This window comes from Mauremys reevesii, linkage group 1 (genome assembly GCF_016161935.1).
Source record: "Mauremys reevesii isolate NIE-2019 linkage group 1, ASM1616193v1, whole genome shotgun sequence".
NCBI classification, from domain to species: Eukaryota; Metazoa; Chordata; order Testudines; family Geoemydidae; genus Mauremys; species Mauremys reevesii.
Genome location: NC_052623.1, coordinates 293691158 through 293712522, shown reverse-complemented (window position 1 = coordinate 293712522; position 21365 = coordinate 293691158). Strand labels below are relative to the sequence as shown.

Genomic DNA, 21365 nt, shown 5'->3' with positions numbered 1-21365 from the left:
CACTTCCAGAATCTTCTGCCTTTTGTTTTCTTTCATTTGTGGAGGAAGGATCTCCAAGAAGATCACTAGGACAAGCTTCTCCTTCAGTATCTCCCTGAGATCTCTGAAGTTATCTATAACATGTGAGAGATACCACAATATGATGCCGATATGCATTGTCACTAGTAGCATGCAGTTGACTTTAGAAGCTTATCTATTCTTAGAGTGACATCTTAGCTCTGGGAAGACAGCATACCATCCTGCTGAACACTTGTTCCTTGCAGAAGGTTATTTTCATTCTTCTCCATATAGGATTCTCAACAAGGTTTGTCTGTCTTCCTTGGATGGTTAGAGATCTCGGTACAGACATGCTTGATTTACTTACAGGTTAGGCACAGCAGCCTCCCCATGTGTGTCATGTACATTCCTCCATTCCAATGGCTGGATCTTCAAAGATATCTTCTGCAGTTTCCACACCGAGGACCTGGTATCAGTTGGATACTTCTAGCTGTGTGGAATTCCTCCTGTTCCTCCTCTCTCTGGCGATCACAGTATCCCCATCCTCATCTACTTCCTGTTTAAATTTAAGCATGTGAGTAGTCCGATTGGGCCTGATTTCTTTTATACTAAGGTCTCCTTACCCTGCTGTGGCAGAGTAAAGGGGCCATAATGTGGATGCAAATTATATTTTCAGTCTCAGTGGGACTGTTCATGTGCTTAAAGTTAAGTACATGTATGTTCGTAGGATCAGGACTTTAGGTATAACTGGAATAAGCCTCATGTGAGAAACGTTATCTGGTATGAAAATCTTTGGAATGGTTTTGCAATGCACAGTGAATAATGCATGCAGTTGTGGTGTGTTCATGATACCCAGATGGTATGTGCCCAAAAGATCAGATTAGAATGGAGCACTATATGACACATTAAGCAGGACCACTTTTGAAGAATTTTTGGATTAAAGGATTATCATATCCATATATCTTTATTCTCCCCTGACCTGTTCTTTGTCATCAAAAATATTCTTAAACTTTTCTCTCTTCAATGCAAATAATAATAAAAGTAATACAAAATTAGAAGTTTATTGAATTTGGTATTTTGCTCGCCTTCACCAACTATTATTGAGTGACCAGGACTTCTGTGCAAAGGTGGATTTCAGGTGTAAAGTATTCCAATTTACCCCTTGGGTAAGCCTGCCCACCTTCTTTCTGAGGAATCTGCTTGACACAGTTGATAGCTGTTGTGATGCTTCCTGCAGAGTAGAAGAAAGGGAGGGATGTTTGACAATGGAAATTTACTCACCAGAAAAGGAGTTTGTTGGAGACCCTCTTCTTCTCTCATTCTTCATCTTTCCAGGTCCTTCACTCCATCTCTCCCTTTCTTTACCTCTTTCCTTTTCTCTCTTTCTCATCTTGCAGTTCAAAAGCTGGTAATCTCTTATAGTGGTGTCAAGCAGAGGCAGCCTTTACCCGCAAGGCCTTTCCTAAAATTTGCTACCTAAGGCTTCCTGAGACATGGTGCTATAATGCTAGCTACTTCCAGCTGGATGCCAAAGGAGAACTCTAACACTTTTTTTTTTGTTACCAGTGAGTAAATTTCCCTTGCATGTCTGCTATGTCCTCTTTTAATAGCATCCTTGCCTGTGCTCTTGCTAGTTATCCTCTGCTGCTTCACATTGATGTCACTGTACAGAGAGGAGATTGCGCTATTGGCTGTGCTGAAGGTTGGCCCCAGTCGTGACTTTAGAAGAGCATTAGCAGTAATCGCAACACTGTGGCCAGCATCTGGAGAAGTGTATTACTGTCTCTAAATATATTTTATAAACAATTGCATGACAGAGAGGTTGGGAATACATATAAGCCTTAAGGAATTAGTCCTTTCTGCAGACACCCTGCCCTGGCTCCTGCCTCTACGACTACTCCATAAAGAATGGGCTGCCAACTTCTAACTGTGAAAGGCCTGCTCATGCATTCTTGGGGGGAGGTGGGGGGAGAAAGCCTGACCTAACATGTTCTCCACTAAAATGTTGCAGATGCAGCAAAATATTTCACTGAAATATTGCAAAAATTGAAATGAACAGAATTTGCTTTTTTAATAAATAATAATGAGGTAAGATGGGCATGAAGGAAAATCCAATAGATGTGATTTTTAAAGAAAAGGACTTCACAAAGTAAACATTGAAAAAAGGTAAACTGTTATTTTAATGTAAATTATTTATAGGTTATCAAATATAAATGAAGCGATTTGTGATCCTGATTTTATGATTCCTTAATACAATTATAAGGTTTAAATCTACCACAAAGAGAATAAAATGCTACTTGGAGAAACCATTCTGATATCTGTTTAATTAGAAGAGATTTTATATGTATTCAGAGCACACAGTGGGCTACTATTAGATAAGACATTTATCTTCATGAGTTTGGAATGCCATTATATAACATGGGATACAGTAATGAGTGCATTGTGGCAAGTAATACTTTATAGAGAGACGAGAAATGCCATATTTTAATCACATGTATTGTACATTATGTGTTCGTTTTTTAAAAAAAGCTAGCTAGACTGGTTTTCTGCTTGTGCTGTACCTGGATTTCTGCCTAATCATGTCCATTGCACTTCACTTAATTTGTGTTTATGGTGCTCTGTTGCTAATCCAGTTTCACTTCTCCTCTGTCCTTGTCTCCTCTTTTAACATGTAAGCCATGCCTGCTCCATGTGGCACTATGTCCCTGTCTAGTGGTGGCTAGGCCAGCTCGAGATTGATGAGCCTGACACAGCTTCGACTGACAGAGATGTTCCTTTTAGCTCAGGTAATAGAGGCTCATGCACTAAGATCAAGAGGTCCCAGGTTTGATCCCTGCTGCCGAAGCCTCACCAAGGAGTGTCAGTGTTACAAGTGTGAACCAGGCGATCCCCTGACTGTCTCCCTCTGCGTAGGGTGTTGCCTATTTTGTCCTGAAAGGGGTTTGCCGAACTATTCTGGGAGAGATCAAAAAGTCTTGGAAACACCAAGGAGGCCCCCTACACGGTGGGCACTTTTTCCACTGTGAGTAATGCCTATTACTGCTGCAGAGAGGTTCATCCTCTGGCTGACTAGATGCCCTCATTGCTTTGCTGCACTCAAGCATCTTCAGGCCTGCAATGACGCATCAAGGTATGTGGGATCCTCCACATTACGGAGCCCACTAGTGAGGAATAAACTGGACTTGTGAATCGAGGGAAATCCACCCTGGGGTTTATGTTACTTGTGGGTTGAATGGTGTTACTGATGTACCCCCTCCAAATCCATCTTCCTCTTCCTTTTATATTCTTCCTCTGTATTTCCCCTTGCAAATAATGTGTCTTTTGAATGTTGGTTCACCCACAGAAGTGTCAGAAAAGTATATGTATGAGGTATCAGGCTAGTCATGGGGTAAGTACTGGGTATGGTATAGTTGAACCACATAGGGAGGTATGGTAGGGTTCCTGATTTCCTTAAACAGTCAGATGGAGGTACCACCAGTTAGTAGCTAAAAACTGAGGTCATTGAAACCCACTGAAGCCAAAGCAGAAAGATACTGAGTAAGAGCTCCTGTTGATGATTAGCTTCCCTTAGGGGTACAACCTGAAAACTCCCTTACAAACATTTTTACAGTGTTCTCCTGGTTTTCCATTGTTGCTCTGATTCTCCTGGCTCTTCCTGCGGTGCTCTGAGCTCCTCATGTGGCCCTGAAGTTCTCTTTCCCACTCCTTTGATATGTAATTGGCTCTCCAAAACTGCTTTGACTGGTACAGCTGCTCCCTCCAGTAATCCTGAAGCCACTTGCTCTGTTCTTCCAAAGTTACACTGGCCTCTATTGCTCCTGTGTCATTCTCTGCTGCTCTACTGGCTTAACGCTCGTTGAACAGGTAGAAGGGAAAAACATTTAAAGTGTTAAAATGTCTAGCTAATAACCAAGAAATGATTGAAATAACATGTTATTTCAGCATGTTGTGTACCATCAGCTTGATACTTCAACACTTACACTTGAGCAGTGGAAATGATAGGATTTTTCAAGGGGATTTATCTTTCACCCTGTTATATAAATAGAGGACGTACAAATGCTTTAGTTTGAGAGGGGCTGAGGAGCAGCAGGTGTGTTGTGACAAAATATCCCCAAACAAGTGAAAATAGATCCTGTATTTAAAATTAAGCCCAGACATTCTTCCTGCATCACCATCTTCTCCTTCTTTTTCACAAGGAGCTGCTCCCTGTGTATCTCTGTGTTGGCAATGTTTCCTCAGCTTCTAAGGCCTCACTTATCAGCGGGTCCAGCCAACTTTTTCATCTCCCTGTCTTAGTCTTGTCTCTGATTGCCTGGCAGTGTTTCTCATTCACTTCAACCATGTCTCTCAAGCCCTGTGGCAACATTTTTCAGTTTCTCATGCCACATTTCTCAGTATCCCGTGACAGTATCTTTCAGTTCCGTCTGCAGTGAATCTTAGTTTCTTCAGCTGTAATCCGGTATCCCTCTAGCCTGTTTCTCTTAGTTCTTCTATCTTGTCTTCCTCTAGTTTTCCAGTCACCTCTCCCAGTTCTCCTGCTGTCACTGAATTTGGTGAAGTAAAATGTACTGAAGCTGCAACCAAGACACAAAGCATAACTTTCATTTATACACTGTGGGGTTTCCTGTGTATTGTCCACAGTATGGTCTGATAAATATATTCACACTAGCAGAAAATTTAATTCAGAACAATAAGATTCATCAGTTCACATGCAGTTTACAGCTTTGGGAAGTTTTGCTAGCTGTCTTATTTTAGAATATTTCTATTTCATTTCAAACAAACATTTAACATATTAGATAATACAAATATAGCTATGCAAATCTGGTGAATTGTTCAGCCTCCGTTGACTTGGCAAAGTGGTATAATAAGTAAATTGATACAGAGAACAACTAAGAATTCTATATTGATAGAGCTTTTAAGGTACAGAAATATCAGAAGTTGACCGGGAACTGCAGCCAATGGGAGCTGTGGGGGATGGCACCTGCGGGTGAGGGCAGTGCATGGAGCCTTCTGGCCACCCCTTTGCCTAGTGGCTGCAGGGACATACTGGCTGCTTCTGGGAGCTGCCTCAGGTAAGTGCCACCTGGAGCCTGCACCCTGAACCCTCTCCCACACCCCAATCCCCTGCCCAAGTCTGAGCCTCCTCTCACACCCAACCCCCCTCCTGGAGCCCGCACCCCCACCCCCTGACCCAGCCTGGAGCTCACTCACTCACTCACTCTGAACCCCTCGGCCCCAGCTTGGAGCCCCTCCCGCACCCTGAACCCCTCATTTCTGGCCCCACCCTGGACCTGCACCCCCAGCCCAGAGCCCTCACCCCCTCTTGTACCCCAACCTGGAGCTCCCTCCCACACTCCAAAGCCCTTGGCCCCAGCCTGGAGCCCCCTCCTGCACCCCAAACTCCTCATCCCTGGCCCCATCCCAGAACCTGCGCCCCAGCCGGAGCCCTCACCCCCTCCTGCACCGCAAGCCCCTGCCCCAGCCCAGTGAAAGTGAGTGAGGGTGGGGGAGAGCAAGCGATGGAGGGAGGGGAGATGGAGGGAGTGGGGGATGGGCCTCGGAGAAGGGAAGGAGTAGGGCTTCGGAGAAGGGGAGGGGGCAGGGCAAGGGTGTTTGGTTTTGTGCGATTAGAAAGTTGGCAACCCTACCTCATGCTTTTGTACGAGAGGGGAGCTTATAGTCCCAAGTAAGGATTTAATGATTGAGCCTTGTATTATTAAATTGCAGATTGCATTTCTTTGCAATTCAGAGTTAAACTTATGTTCTATTATGTCACAGAAAGGTATTTAGCGTTCATGTTAAAGACAAAATCAATGAATAATTACTTGCTTAAAATGAGCTTTAATAATATAATCTGTTTAAATTCCATAAATAACTTAAGAATCAACAGGAGAGCACAGTTTTATTAATGTATCTGTTTTTTACTATTGCACTAGATTATATTTAGTTCCATTAAAGAACTCCCATCAAGACATCAAACAAAGGTTAATTTCGGTGTTAGAGTAATCAAAGTAGGACTTTAAAAATATCCTATGAGACAGCTTCAATATTAAGTGAAATTGTTTCAAGATGATGCTGTCTATTTTTCATTGTCAACTAGAAGAGCCAAGAAGAGAGATGACAGTGGAGGAATATGTCCACAGCCCACACAAGCCCATTGACCTCAGGAGTCCAGTGTAAATGACTGGCTATAATGTTACTTTCTCTCCAGCTGTGATATTATGACATCGCAGAAATGGAGTTCTTTAGAAGTGGTGTGAGTAACGGGCCACCTCCCCCACCTCACTCCTGCTTACCATCTCAACTGTACTGATAGTAATTGATAATATTTTATCCCAAAACTAATTCAACTCTTGACATAGAGTATTTCCAGATGCAAATATTCACATGTTCTTTATTGTTATAGTACACGTGGGTTTTATATCATATATCATAGATCTATGGATTTATTTTACCTCATTGTTATAGTTCTTAAATAATATGGATTTCTGATGTTTTCTGTGCAAGCTTTGTTCCTTGGATTTGTTGTGGAAAGATAGAATTTGGCAGTGGCATGGACGTGATCATTTTCTTTATAACAGTATTCATACTGGAAGTATTCAGTAATCAGTTACATGTTGTTTTGAGCTATAGAATCCTCATGCTCTATTAACTGTGGTGTTAGGAAAATGGCTGTTGGCAATTTTCCATCATGTCAGTGCTTTTAGTATTTACTAAATGTAGTAGTTAGTATTTTAGTAAACTGCATTTTCTGAAGGCTACAAAATCCCCCTTTTCAGATATTTGGGAATAAGAGTATATTTCTTCTTTTGATAAGTGTTTTACGTGTCATAGCAGATGCACATTATTTACTGGTAGCATAACTTGGAATTGCAAAAGCCTAAGTTCATTTCAGTCTCTGCCTCAGTGTTCATTCTGTCTGTGTGTCATTCTTTGATCTCATGTATGCTGAAGAAAAATTTTTAGAATATAAGTAGTAGAATTCAAAGGAGAGAAACTTTTATATAAACCATTATAATACCTTTCTTCACTAGAAATTTTGTGGAAGATACTTTTTCTTACTCACTCTTACACAGCAATTCATAATATATGTTCAGATATTGTTTAAAATAAAAGACTGTTCATATTCCAATCAATACAACCAAGATGATACATAATTCAGCTTTAATGGGACATTGAATTCATTTTTCAGTTCAGCATTGAATGATTTGATGCTCTTTGAAATGTAAAGCTGTGATCTATGGACAGGGTTATAAAAATCTAAAGTCATTTAATAATATGCATGTCAAATACTAAATCAATGGGTTGCTGTTTTGGTTTCTTAAATTGTATACTGGCGTTCACTAAGTGTCAAGTCTCACTAGTCTGAAATGGTATCATGGTTTCTCTTTCCAATTACTACTTATTTTTTACTTATTTTTCTTCTGATAGATTTTTTTTCCCCCTCCATCATTTTTTTCCTCTTGGGAACTTTAACATTCACATTGCATTAAGCATCTGCTGTTTATATCAAAAGCTCCCTGAAAATCTCTGCCATTGTTTATGCCAGTTAATGTTAGGTAATACTTTGTAGTGCAATAAGAAGCAGTAAAAAAAATCAACAATAAACTGCTGTGTGTCAGTGATTTTTCCTCAGGGTCTGCAACAAGCTATTTGATTTTGACTGAACTAATGGCATATAGACTGAGACCCTTATGCTAGCTCCATAGACTTATGTCCATATATCCTTTCAGTGCATATCTTATGTATAGAAGAATGTTGTCTAGGGTAGTCACTCAGATAATATGGTGATGGGTGGCAAAATAAGAATGTGTGGATAGATAGAAATGTTACTCAAAGAGCCACCAAATAATATGATTATCCTCTGGTGTGAGTTTGAATGCTTATAGTATTTCAAGTAAAGGCATCAGGAGTCCCTTAAAATAGCAGCCTGAATTTTCAAAAGTGACTAATAATTTTGGGTACCTCAGTTATTAGGTGCCGAATTTGAGACAGCTTAAAGGGGCCAGGTTTTCAGAAGGCAGGTATTCAGTAGTTTTGGAAAATCAGGCCTGTTTGAAAGGGTGTCTCAAGTTGGACACCCAAACTCACTAGTCACTTTTGAAAATGCAGGCCAGTTTGTCCAATTCTTTTAAATTTGTTTAAAAAAAATTAGAAGTGCTTTTCTGCTGCAGTGTTGAAATAGGATGGATTGATTTTAAATCAAGGCGATTTAAATCACCAAGTGAAAAGCCTTGATTTAAATTGATTTTAATCACCTTTTCCATTTGTACTTGTTACTTTCTAAAGAAAGATGCATTCTCATTAAACCCCATTAAAACATGTTGATTTATAACTAAATAGAGCCTTTACACTAGATTTGGTACATCTTCTTACTACTCAAGAGGGTACAACACTATAACTATATATATTTATTTAAGCAACCATGTGACTTAATATTTTCAGATTCCTGTTAATTAATTGCATGTATGTTAGAAAATGGTGAATGATATATTGCTTATCTACTAGATAATTAACTTTTTCCTCATGGTTTGTGTCAAGCTGCATTAAGATGGTAACTGGAATTAAATTAAACACATAACAGCATATATAATTTATTTTTCTTAAATAAGCTCTTAAATATAGTGTATGACCTATTTTGCCATATTTATAAAGCTTGTCCTCAAAAGTTAGATTCCCCACCCCCTACCCCCAATTCTTTCTTTATATAGAAAAGCAGCTTTTAACTCAGAGTTTTTGATAGTGGCTAATAGATTCAGCATATTTATTTTTTATTTAAATGTTTTGAGAGATTATAATAAGTTTAGGCTTTAATTTATTTTTATTAAATTTTGATTTTATTGTAAACACATTTATTTTTAAAAATAAAAATAGATTATAATTTACATAATCAAAGAATCCGATTTTAATTAAAAGCAATGTGATTTTTATTTTTTTAATTGTTTTTTTATCCATCCTGGGTTAAAGTCAATTGGAGTCCTTCCATTGACTTTAGAGGGCTTTCAATTAGGCTCTGGTTGTTTAGAAGAAAGGGGGCAACCGATTTATATATATATGTTAGACAAACATCTTGTGACAGGATCCCCCCAAGGTTCAGCCTGGGACTGTGGGACCTCTGTGCCCCCTGAACTCTCTCCAGCCTGGGCTGTCTCTCACAATGCCTTGCTAGTGACAAGTGACAAGCAGTAAGCCCCTCCAGGCACAGTGATCACTAAGCACAACAGCATGTAGAGCCCCACTGCACCAAGCTATATTGCATGAATGCTCCTAGAGCCACTCATGAATCACACAGAGAAAGGCACCAGAGCCAAATCCTCCCAGCACACAGCACCATACTTCAGGAATATACCGTCTTGCACTGCTCAAGATGGGCAGTGCAGAGTTATTAATTGGTTCACCACTTCTTCAATGGAAAGTGGACATACGCTGGCCTTTGCAAACCTGAGCAGATTACCAAACACTTCAGGCAAACCCACTGGTAAAGATAAACAGTTAAACAAATGTATTGACTACAAAAGATAGATTTTAAGTGCTAGGCAAAAAGTCAGAGTTAGTTACCAACAGAAATAAAATATAAGCATGCAGTTTAAACTCTCAACCCTATTAGACTGGGCAACAACTAGACTAAGCAGTTTTTCTCACCCCACTGGATATTGCAGTTCATAGTATACAGATTTCACCCTTGAAATCTGGGCCAGTCCCCTCAGTTCGAGTCTTCAGAGTGTCCTTGTTGCTTGCAGTGTAGGTGAGTGAAGGAGAAAGGCTCAGCATGGGCCTCCTGTGTTCAATTTTATACCCTCAGTCCATGGGCTTGGAAAACAAGTCCAGACATGTCTGGGTGCATTGCTGAGTCTCCAGGCAAGGTTGAGCAATCCCCCTGATGTGGCCTCATGCAGGTGCATCATTGAATTGTAGCTCTCTTGTTGGACAGTGGCTGTTAATGGGTTGTTTCACACCCTGCCCGAGCGTTGGTTGCTTTCCTTGCTGTTGCCTCTGGGGAGCTAATGTCTGGCTGATTCTCCAATTTACAGCATATTTTAATGACAACCATACAACACAATTCTCATAACTTCACATGCATTAATGATATACTTATATTGATAGAGAAATGACTTTCAGGAGATCATAACCTTTCCCCTGATACCTCACAAGGCATGCTTTATATGTAATATCGCAATTATATACAGCTGAGGAATATGGGGGGGGGCGGTTTACAGGGTGCTCCCCCAAGGTATGGAATGTCACACACCTGTCAAGGATGGTCTAGATAATTAGTCCTGCCTTGAGTGCAGGGGACTGGACTAGGAGACCTCTCTAGGTCCCTTCCAGTCCTATGATTCTATGATTCTATAAGATGAAAAGTAGAATTGCCTGCTGATAGAGTTTTGTTAGAGTAAACAAACTGAAACAATAGAGAGAAATATTTTTAACTAACTTCTTGGTATAGTGATCTTAAGTATTACTTGTAATTTTTAGTGGGCACAACACTTTCAGCCAGAACTGTGACTTTTTCTAGTTGATGGTGTCCCTTAAAGTGTATGTGGCTCATTAAAAGGTATTCTGCTACAGAGAAGCATCCTTCACCAATTAGCAGTACAAGGGAATGGTTCAGATTAATGGGAACTGGGTGGCAGAAATGTCTCAACAGAATAAATCCTTTCTGCAAACAATTTTTTTGACAGCAACCTTCATATAAAACATTACAAGAAGCTTTGAACAGAGAATTAAGAAAGTTGTTGATTGCAATGTGCGCAGTTGGCAAAGGGCAAAGCTATACTTGGGGTTTCATATAGCATGAATAGAATAAATTGTTTTTAGTCTCCCTTTCTCTTAATCACTCATAACTATTGTGAGAGAAGTGCAATAGATGCTACCAGCAAGTCTCTGAAACTGTAATGCTAAAGAAGACTCCTCCAAGAAAATTAATGAAAGCAGAATATTACTAGAAGAATGTAGATTAACTCAAAACAGTTTTGGAGAGTGGGATGAATTTCCAGGAAAACATGTGGATAATAAATACATGTGTTATATACCTGATACTGTGGAAAAAAGACCAATTTATGACTAAGACATGGGGTACACTGGTGAAGAATACCAGTGCTATTACAAAAGTCAGTGAGATCTAGGGTGATTTGCTAATATATGCTGGCCACAGAAATTAAAGCTGTGTGAGAGCAGTTTTACCTTTTACATTCACCTGTTCCAAGATTTCAAAAAAGGTTGAGGAAAGAGTTTGTATAGCTGGTTTGGGGGTTAAGATTTTACTTCCTGTTGGACATGCACAAGTAGCAGTGTCCCAGAGCTGCCAAATTGACACCAGAGGCTTGAAGTAAATTTGCATCCCAGAGGAAGATAGTATAGCATCTTGGATAGGTATAGATTTTGTTTTCTCTTACTCTTTTTTTCACCCTCCCCAGACTGGTAGACCCACCAGTCAGTGTTTGTCTGTCCCAGGACACCAGCTGTGTTTTATCCCTTCAGAGGTCCTTTGTTTGAAAGTTCCCACCTGAAAAGCTTTCCTGAGGTTTTGAGCAGGCCTCCTGAACCTAGTCAAAATGGTTTATGTATTTCTCCAGATGGGGTAGAGGTCATCCTCAGCAGTGGATTTCTGGTATTGTCCATCGGAGCTCCAGGCAGTTGGATTCTGTCCATAGCCATTGTTTTGAGTTCCTACAGGATTTAACTCTTAGCAACTTTTCATTCAGGAATAAAATAACCACCAAACCCACAGAGAGAGATATAACACTAATAAAAATGTATACAAGTATCTCCAACGACTTTCTCATTGGATAAGGAATGTCTTGATGGGGGGAAAGGAGCAGCTGATGGGTTAGTGGAAGAATGTAGGAGACTGTCAGAAGAATGGGAGAAAAGTCCCAGATGCAGGGCATTCCTGTTCAGGGACAGGAATCTTGCTTTCCAGTTAAGCACACCTGGAGTCTGATCCTGCTCACATTGACTTCACTTGTGCAGGAACGAGGATCTCATGCTTTCTCAGTTGTGGGTGTCATATTTGGCATAATTAAATGAGAAAAGTGAAAAAGCACCATTATTTGTTCAGATTAAATCGAAATCAGAGGAGTGTGAGTGTAAGTATTGTAGGTAAGGATAAGAATGCAACTTTTTGGGTAGAGGATTTTTAAGACCAGCTTAAACGGTTTAATGTTAAATTGACAGTTTCTATTTTGTATCATGACTGTAATCACTAATAAGATCAGGCAATTATATACTAATGTTTAACTCACATAATTCTGAAGACAATTAAATAATTGGAAATAAGATTCTGTGGTGTTACATGCAGTTTTTACTGTTAGAATGCTTTCCATCAGACTCTCAGAGAGATGAATGTTAATCAAACACATCCAAATGGTTTCCTTGTGATTGAATAATTGTATTTTTACCATTCGACAGTGCAGTACATTATAGTGTCAAGATCTGGCATCTTTTTCTCCTTTATTTCATTTTTTGTGACTTTGTTTTGACTGTATAGTTCTTACTTCTAAGTCATGAATTTAGTCTTTGTGAAGGTTAAGAGGTGGAAGCCCTCTATTATGTCAGTAGAACATAGGATTCTCTGAACTGCTGTATCAGGAAATCTCAAGTAACAGTTTTATGTTGTATGAGGATATTATTCTCTGCCAGTAATAACAAGCACTTTTATTTCTACAGCGATTTCCACGTAATCAAACATTCACAAGTGCTTTACAAAGAATTTAATTAAATAGATAGTGGAATAACTGGATGCACCATACACAGTAGCTATTATATATTCAGCAGCTCACATTTTGTGGTTAGTACAAAACTGTCTCTAGCAGTACGACATGTGAAAGGTCTTTCTATCAAAACATGGGCATCGTCACCTTTTTTTGCTGTTGTGTTAAGTCAAGATAGAACTGTGTCTCACCCTGTTCCTTAAAAAATACAGAAGGAATCTTATGGATGGCAGCTTCAGCAACACAATATGCCTTCCCAAATTTCCTATTGGTGTAATAAGAAGTAAAACCAGATTCTTTTGTTGGGACTTGAACCTGAAACACTGTGGCTCCTGAACCAAATGTTTAATTTACTGAATTCCCTGTTATGGATATGGATTCTTTTCTTATGTCACAAGATCAAGTATATACTGGAAGTTTTATTCAAAGACAATGGTTATGTGAGTAGCAATAACAAAATCTACAGAATCAAGATCTCCCATTGCAAAATATCACTTATCCATTGGCACTCAGATTTTTTGACAGAATAGTCTAGTTATCAAACAGCAGTTGCAAACCACCAAGAGGAGGAAGACAATTAAAGAGGTCCTTCATTTTGTGGAGGTGATTTAGAGCTCATCAAAACCAGTAGACCTGATTCAGAGCTCATCAAAACCAGTAGACCTGATTCAGAGCTCATCAAAACCAGTGGGAGTCTTTCCATTGACTTCAGTGTGCATTGGATCCAATCCCTTTCAGTTAGGAAAAATGTGAATGTTTCCAAGCACTGAGGGTGTACCCTATGATAGGTTAGATGTTTTACTACCATGTCCATGGGCTTTGAAAGACTTCTGAAATTACCCATATTAGGGTGGGAAGGAGTACACAGAGGCACCCAAGAGTATTAACATAGCAATATTTTCTGGAAACCAGCGTGAGCCCCAGGCACTCTACTGTTATGTTAACACTTTGTCAGTCCCATAAAGCACTTACGCACATGCTTAACTTTTAACATGCAAGTCGTTTGAGGCTTCATAAATACTTTGCTGTCCTGTCATTAACAATCTACCTGCTGCTAGCAAAGCAGTTAGTTCTCCAATAGATTGGAAGGGTCTGGAAGTCAATGTTAGTTTTGCTATTGACTTCAGTGAGGTCTGGATTTCACCACTCTCACTGGGATCTCACCCAGGATCTTTTGGTTTCTCTGTTTTGGCTCAATTGTTTGTACCTGTAATTAAAAAATATTATCCTTATTCCTTCATTGCATGATGGACAGAGATTTGTCATTTCTCATGTCAATTATAACTAACTGTAGTGATTCCAAACGATCTGTACGCTTCAAAATATTTCAGAAAAATGTTATTTTAAAGTTACTGTAGCAGCTAGGTCTAGGAGTATTGAGTCACACTTTTTTGTTTGTTTAATGGTAGACCTTTTGTTATTACAATAGCTACTTCTACATACCGGTGAAGTTTCTGGTGTCTGGGATAGATAACACTGAGAATGCCACACTCAGGGCAGACTGCAAGAAATAAGGCATATCATCCCCAAAACTGGTGGTTTACTCTATAATTAGGGTCACCAAACCCATAACAAAAGAGATTCTGCAGTGCCACACTGGTTAAACAGAAGCCAAACACAGTCCTCTTTAGGCATTCCAGCCCTTGGCTCCCATCCAGATGACCCAATCTAATATAGTAAGATGACCCAATCTAATGTAGTAATATAGAACCCATTTCACCAGGTTCTTACTGATCTCAAAGTATCGGACACTTACCCCAGATCAGTATGTATTTCAGATTTTACCAAATATCACACTGTCAGCCAATCCTAAACTAACTAAAGATCTATGAATAAAAGAAAAGAGGAGAGTTATAAATGGCTAATAGGTCATATACATACAAATGGTTACCAAGTCCTTGTATCAGATTTGTAGCAGTGATGGAATAGACTGCTGATTTGCAAAAGTCTCTCTGGTAACTTCCAAAAGATTGGAAAGTCCTCAGTTCATAGTTCAAGATGCTTCTTTTAGCTGTAAATCCATAGTCCAGAGAATTAGAGCAAGAGAGAGGCAAAATGGAGATGTTTCAAGTGTCTTTTATATCCTGTATCATGGGCCTGGAAATATACTGTCCCAAACAAAGCCCACAGCCCAGGTGCCTGGGAAGTTACTGGCCCAACATAGTTTGCTGAATTGCAGGGAGTGGCCATTGAACCCCTGCTGTTTGAAGCATCCTCAGGAAGAGGTGTCTGGATAGGACAAGTTTCTTCAATGGTCCATTATGAGAGTGGCATGTCCTTGATGTGCCATCAACACATAGCTGTCTAGCCCTAATGTAAATTCTATCTGGGGTGTATCAGCCAGTAACAAACATGTTTTAGATACAAGTACATCATCAATATTCATAACTTCAAATGCAAATATGACACATGCATATAAACAAGATAATCATATTTAGCAAATCATAACTTTTCCATTGATACCTTTGTTCAAGATTTGTTGCAGGTGGAAATTGTAAGATATGAGAGAACAAATAAGTAAGAACGAAAGAAAACCATGCTTATTAAAATGATTTTTATAGATAATATTGTAAGGGGAGAACTCAAATGAACAGCTTACTTTTTACACAGATGTTATTAAGAAAAAACACTCCTAATAATGGTTTATAGCTTTTGCTTACAATAACTTTAGAGCATAATAGCTTCCACAAGCAAGTTAAAACACATTTTGTTCTGTTTCTAGATCTATTAGCTGTGCCTAAGCATCCATATGCTGCTATGGAGAACTGGGGACTAAGTGTTTTTGTGGAGCAAAGAATACTGCTAGATCCAAGCATTTCTTCTATATCCTACTTACTGGATGTCACCATGGTTATTGTACATGAACTATGCCACCAGGTATGAGACATGCAATCAATTATGAGAACTTGGTACAAGCCTGAGAGATCAAATGTATTCTATTTCAAAGCTGATATTCTTACACAAATAACTGCACACATTTGTTATAGCTGAATTGAAAATAACTTGGAGACCTCTAAGATATGTCACTAAAATGCAGAAATCCAGAAAAATCAGATACAGAGCAAATGAGTGGGAATGAATAAACTTTCTAATGTTGAGTTTAGGTTGTGAATGCTGCCACTCACTAGCCTCCCTGGATTCTGTGTTCAACCAATATTGTAGCAAACTTGTCCCTTTCGTCTGATTATTATGATGGTGCTGTGTGTATATATATGGTAAGTACATTGATAGCCATATCAAATGATTTATTACAGCACTGTAGCAGATTTAGGTTGAGTTGATGTTCATGTCAAAATATGCCTTGGCTGAAATCATTTTGATAGACCCCTTTTCCCAACACACACATACTTAAGAAGCAGTATTTTTTTATTTTGCCACTGACCCTCTTTCACAAAGGATGGATATTTTGTCTCTGTGTGTATTGAAACTCTTGTATAAATTAGGAAACTTTGCAATAAACCCATATTACAATTTATTTCACATTTCTCTTTTCCATATTCTTATCTCGAACTAAGCACATTACAAGTGTTCAGTAATATTGAGTTGCATGCAAATGTTATTAAAGAACTGTGCTACAGGGACAGGAAACCCTTTCTTGCGCTGGTAACAGGCGTAATAATAGCTTCTGGGTTAAAATGAATGAAATCCTACTGTGTAATCAGCGTGGCTTACATCTGTGACTTTACACAGGATCTTTTAAAAAGCCATGCACATTCTTAGTACTTTTTCAAAATAAAAAATAACATTTAAATAGTAACTTTGTATTGCGTATTCTGATAAGTAAACCTGGAAATTATAATGTTTAGTTCATATTCGTGTTTCACATTGAAAGTGTAGGTAAAAATTGAGTCCTCAACTAAAACATAATATGCTTCTTGGAGCTTGTTGCTGATATAATCTCAGTATGATCCTTTACTTTGTAACAAATTCTGTATTAGCTAGTACAATAAAGCAGTAGACAATAGAGTGTAAAAATCATAGAACCTTATAAATTAGGGATAGAAAACACATATTGGGTCATCTAGTCTATCCCATCTGTTAGTATAGGATTCCTCCCTATGCTTTTTCCAGTATTGTTTTAAATGTTTGAAATCATAGAGTTTCCATCGCTGCCCTTGGATACTAGTCTACAATTCAATAAATCTCAGTGTTGTAAATTATTCCCATATAGTTAGCTTAAATTTTCCTTTTTCTTAAATTCTTCTAATTACTTCTAGTTTTCCCTTGTGCCACTTTAGATAGTTTGCGCTCTTTCCAAGCTGATCCATACATAAAGTGTTTGTGGTAAATTATCACATCAACAATTTGCTAAGTTTATTGGCCTGATTTTCATTTACACTAATGCCAGCGGGGTGAAAACTGAATTTGTTTACTTTAAGGCCCGCTTACATTGCCAGAGTGAGGTGAAGGTGGTCTTCGTGTAAATGAGAACAAGCCTCTATATGTATTTAGCTCTTTTACTCTTTCCTTATAAGTCTTTCCCTCCAGCCCACATCATTGTTTGTTGTTTTATTATAGTGGTGCCTAGAGGCACCATTGTACAAACACACAATAAGAGAGAGTTTCCTTCCCCAAAGAGTTTACAGTGTAAGTAGACAAAACAGAAAAAAGGAAGTATTATTTCTTTTCAGTAGATGAGTAACTGAGGCACAGAGAGTATGATTTGCCTAAGTTCAGTGCCTTAACCATAAGACCATCTGTTCTCAGACTATTTATTCTACCATTTTTATTCAGCAGCTTCATTTTGCTTTTTTCTTAGTGTAATCCTTCTGCCAGGTGGAGGCAGCAGCAGCAAGTGCTGAGTTCAATAGCTAGGGGTTTCTCTTTACAATACAGAACAGAACTGGACTGAGTTCCCACCCTGTAATCTGGGAAAACTCAACACCACCCTGGAGTACTTGTGGCACCTTAGAGACTAACAAATTTATTTCAGCATGAGCTTTCGTGAGCTACAGCTCACTTCTTCGGATGCATAGAATGGAACACACAGACAGGAGATATTTATTAGTTAGTCTCTAAGGTGCCACAAGTACTCCTGTTCTTTTTGCGGATACAGACTAACATGGCTGCTACTCTGAAACCACCCTGGAGTGACTTTAAGAGGTGATACTTCCCCAGTCACAAGCATTGACTCAGTGTATAATAAAAGGAAATGTTTATTAAAAAAGGAAAGGGAATCCAGAATTAATTTGGGAAAACACCACTACCAGATTCAAAAGCATGTAAACTTAAGCAAACATGCACTCCACATTATGTTGGTCAGTGTCCTCTGCCTAAGTTTCCCACCTTGTGGTGTGAAAGTCTGAACAAATGTCCCTTTCACATGCCACTCCTCTCTTTTCCTCCACTGCACCCCACTCACAGTTGGTTGAGAGTTCAGAGGTGCATTCACATGAGTCCACCTTTCAACCCTGCAAAAGGGGACACGAGCTGCCGCTGTTATCTCTGCCACCAGTGGCTGATTGCTACCACCTCTGCTGCTATCTCTGCCAGAACACATCTCTGCCACTTCTATTGCTGCTGCTGCTTGCCTCTCACTGCCTCCTTTGCAGTGCCGTGTTCGGAGGTCCCCCCACTTAACCGAGCTCTTAGTGATTTCACTGGGTAGCAGGGAACTTCTGTTCTGCTGCCTCTTCATTTTTTTTCCCACTGAAACACTGTCTCCATACCAGAACTGCTCATCAGTGATTTCAGCTCTGGTAATCACTGAACAGAAACAAGGACTCTAAATTGAATCCAATCAGCTCACCTTTAAACACTGGAGAGGGACAGGTCAAATGTTGTCTAGGCAGCATCCACACCAATAGGTGGGAACACTCATACCCATCCCCTCTCATCTTCAGTGAGATCTCTACCCCCTCCTTAGCAAGTGAGGTTCAGTTTAGAGTTACCCCCCGCCCCCCAGTCAGGGCATGCTAAGTGTAGTTCTGCTGCTCTTTGTTATATAATAAGGATAACATTTCATTACCCCAGCATTCAGTGCTAAAGTGAATTGTAAACCAAAACTGACCACTTTGGCAAAGTATGTCTGTCTGCTGAACACCTAGGCAGAGTAGGTGTGTCTATGCAATAAGATCTGCTCCTAAAGTCTTTTCCCCCAGTGCATCACTAGATGTCAGGGGAGAACTCATTCAGACCTGCTTATATTAGTATATTCTTAGGCCCCGCAGAGCACTCTACACAGCTCAAGATGGCACACAGTCGACACAGAAGCTGCAAAATACCCTTTGGCCTGCATGAAGACGTTCTTCAACTGAGTTCTGTTAATAATTCATTGCATTTCACAGTTTTTATTTTGAGTAAGTTCTCATCCCCATTTTGCAGATAGGATACCTGAGAGGAAGCACAACCTTACCTCTGGCAGACTTAGTAAAAGCCACATCTCTGATGTGGCAGACATAAGTCTCATCCACTTAGCCGCTTTGCCTTATAGAGTGGATGTGCCAGATCTGTGAGCTTGGCTGTGCCGTTTATAGCTTCTAGACCACATTCACCTCCAGAAGTAGGAATCCTGATCCCCAGCATTCAAAATATTTTTCTATCTCTTAGGTAAGCCACTGGGAAAGTATGCTCTATGTCATCCTCTAATGGCTGGGTTGCATAGAGGTTAACAACCCATTGCTGTTACCAGATTTGTGCTTCAGAGCTAAAGGTCCTGTGTTAAAATCCTGCTGATAACCTGCACTGAAAGGTGGCCGGGGTAAACACGATAGAAGTTACCTTTTTCAGTTTTCTGTTTTCAAAAAGCTAAGCAAATGCATTTTAAAAAAAATCTCTTAAAAGAATGTGAAGGTTACAAAACTAAGCACTCAAAAATTAGGAAATGCTAGAATTAAAATGGTCTAAGCAACCTTAGTTGGGTCCTCTTTTGCGTTTATATACATCTTTAATTACGTGTCCTCACACTGTGCTGTCCTACACGACCCCGACATCATTCAGTTTTGGGGATGGACAGTGAATTGAGGCAGAGGGTTTTAGAAAGAAAAATTTTTCCTTGTATTTAAGGCACTGGACTGTGATCCAGGAGAATTCACTCTATTTCTGTGCTCTGCCATTGGCTTCTGTGTGTTGCTTGGCAAAACTGTCATAATACGTATGCATGAGGGGAGCTGATTAAGATTCCATGGGTAACTTCACTTCTCTCATTTCCTAACTTTTGATTGTTTGACATTTCAGACTTCCTGTTCTTTTAACATATTTTTGTATATAATTAAATAAATACATAACAACAAGTGGAAAAATACATAATGTTTCCACACAAAAGCATTTGCTCCAGATCCAAACAAATCCACTATCTGAGAAAGAATCATACTGATCACAGATCATGAACAGGAAACTAATCAGTAGCACAGATATTGATGTCAACTTAAGTTAGTTGCCCACCATCACATACAAATATAATATTATTAAAGAAGTTCAAACAGGGTAGGTGATCCATAATATTTAAATACTACAGATCGGTCAGAACCTCACCCTTTGTATAGAAGAAAATCAGATGAATTGAAGAAACGTAATATCTGATGACAATTGATCAAAATGATCAAAAACAAAACAGAATATAATAACTGAATAATTTAAACAGAAACGTGTATCAGAGGAAGGAAGGCAAAGAAAAATCCCCAAACCACTGTGAATGTTCAATAATCATAAAGGAAAAAGAGAAAAGAAGGTATGCTTCCAGTACACATGTAAGAAGTACACAGAGCCTTCCCCACCCTTATTAAATATATCCTCAGCACTTTTCTTATCTCAACCAGTACATACTAATCTTTTCCTCCAAAAGTCCCACAAATAATAATCTTCATTCAGTTCAAGCAGTGGCAATATTCTAATAAAAAAATTAAATTGCCTCCCTCTGATTAAATCTCATTCTATCTTTGTTTCTCCTGCTCATTTCAATTTAAAAATCACAAACTATAGGATGCTAATAGGATAATGTTTTCCTATCAGACATCTAACAACTGGAAAAGTAATATCACCTTCCTACATTTGTGTTTATTAATTGATGTTTTTAGAGGTCTAGCGATCTTTCTGACATTTGACAATCCACAAGAATGTTTAAGAAAATACACCACATTTCATATAAATATCACATGTTATTTTCATACCTATAGAAAATATTTCTTTATTGGATGATCAAAACTGAGTACCTATAATCCTGTTATTGCAATTATTACTTGATAAACAGGAAAAACTCCCAGTAGTAAGACTGGGTAAAAAAGGAGATGCTATATCATGATTAATAATGTTTTGAATATATTAGAAAATATGTTTCTGCTTTATATATACTTTTACTTTTATGTTTCTGCCTTTTATATACTTTTACTTTTACTTTATATATACTTTAATCAATAACATCCCAATGTTTCTAAAATTTTATTAATCCATCCTGAATTATAAGAAAATATGTAATGGTATTTCAATATTATCAACTTGAATCCAACCCTAGGGTTTTTTAAACAAAATCTCCCTCCTATTTCTAATACTTGTTTCATATTTGCTGGATATAAATACGAATATGAATATAAACCTATCACCCATTATTTCATCCTTTTTCATCATAAATTGTTTGTGGTCAAAATATATTCCCTTAAGTCTCCAGAGTTTGCGACTATGTTATGTGTGCATATGGATTTCCAGTGTGTTTTTTATCTG

At 38.8% G+C, this 21365-nt stretch overlaps 1 protein-coding gene across 3 annotated transcripts in view; it reads left to right on the top strand.

Moving 5' to 3' along the window:
* The window catches only part of TRHDE (thyrotropin releasing hormone degrading enzyme), a 312690-nt gene that overhangs the window by 139792 nt on the left and 151533 nt on the right, over positions 1–21365 (top strand). For all 3 annotated transcript variants that reach the window (XM_039520544.1, XM_039520543.1, XM_039520542.1), the window contains exon 4: positions 15433–15587. In XM_039520544.1, the coding sequence (XP_039376478.1) occupies positions 15433–15587 (155 nt within the window). The remainder of the gene's footprint in view (positions 1–15432; positions 15588–21365) is intronic.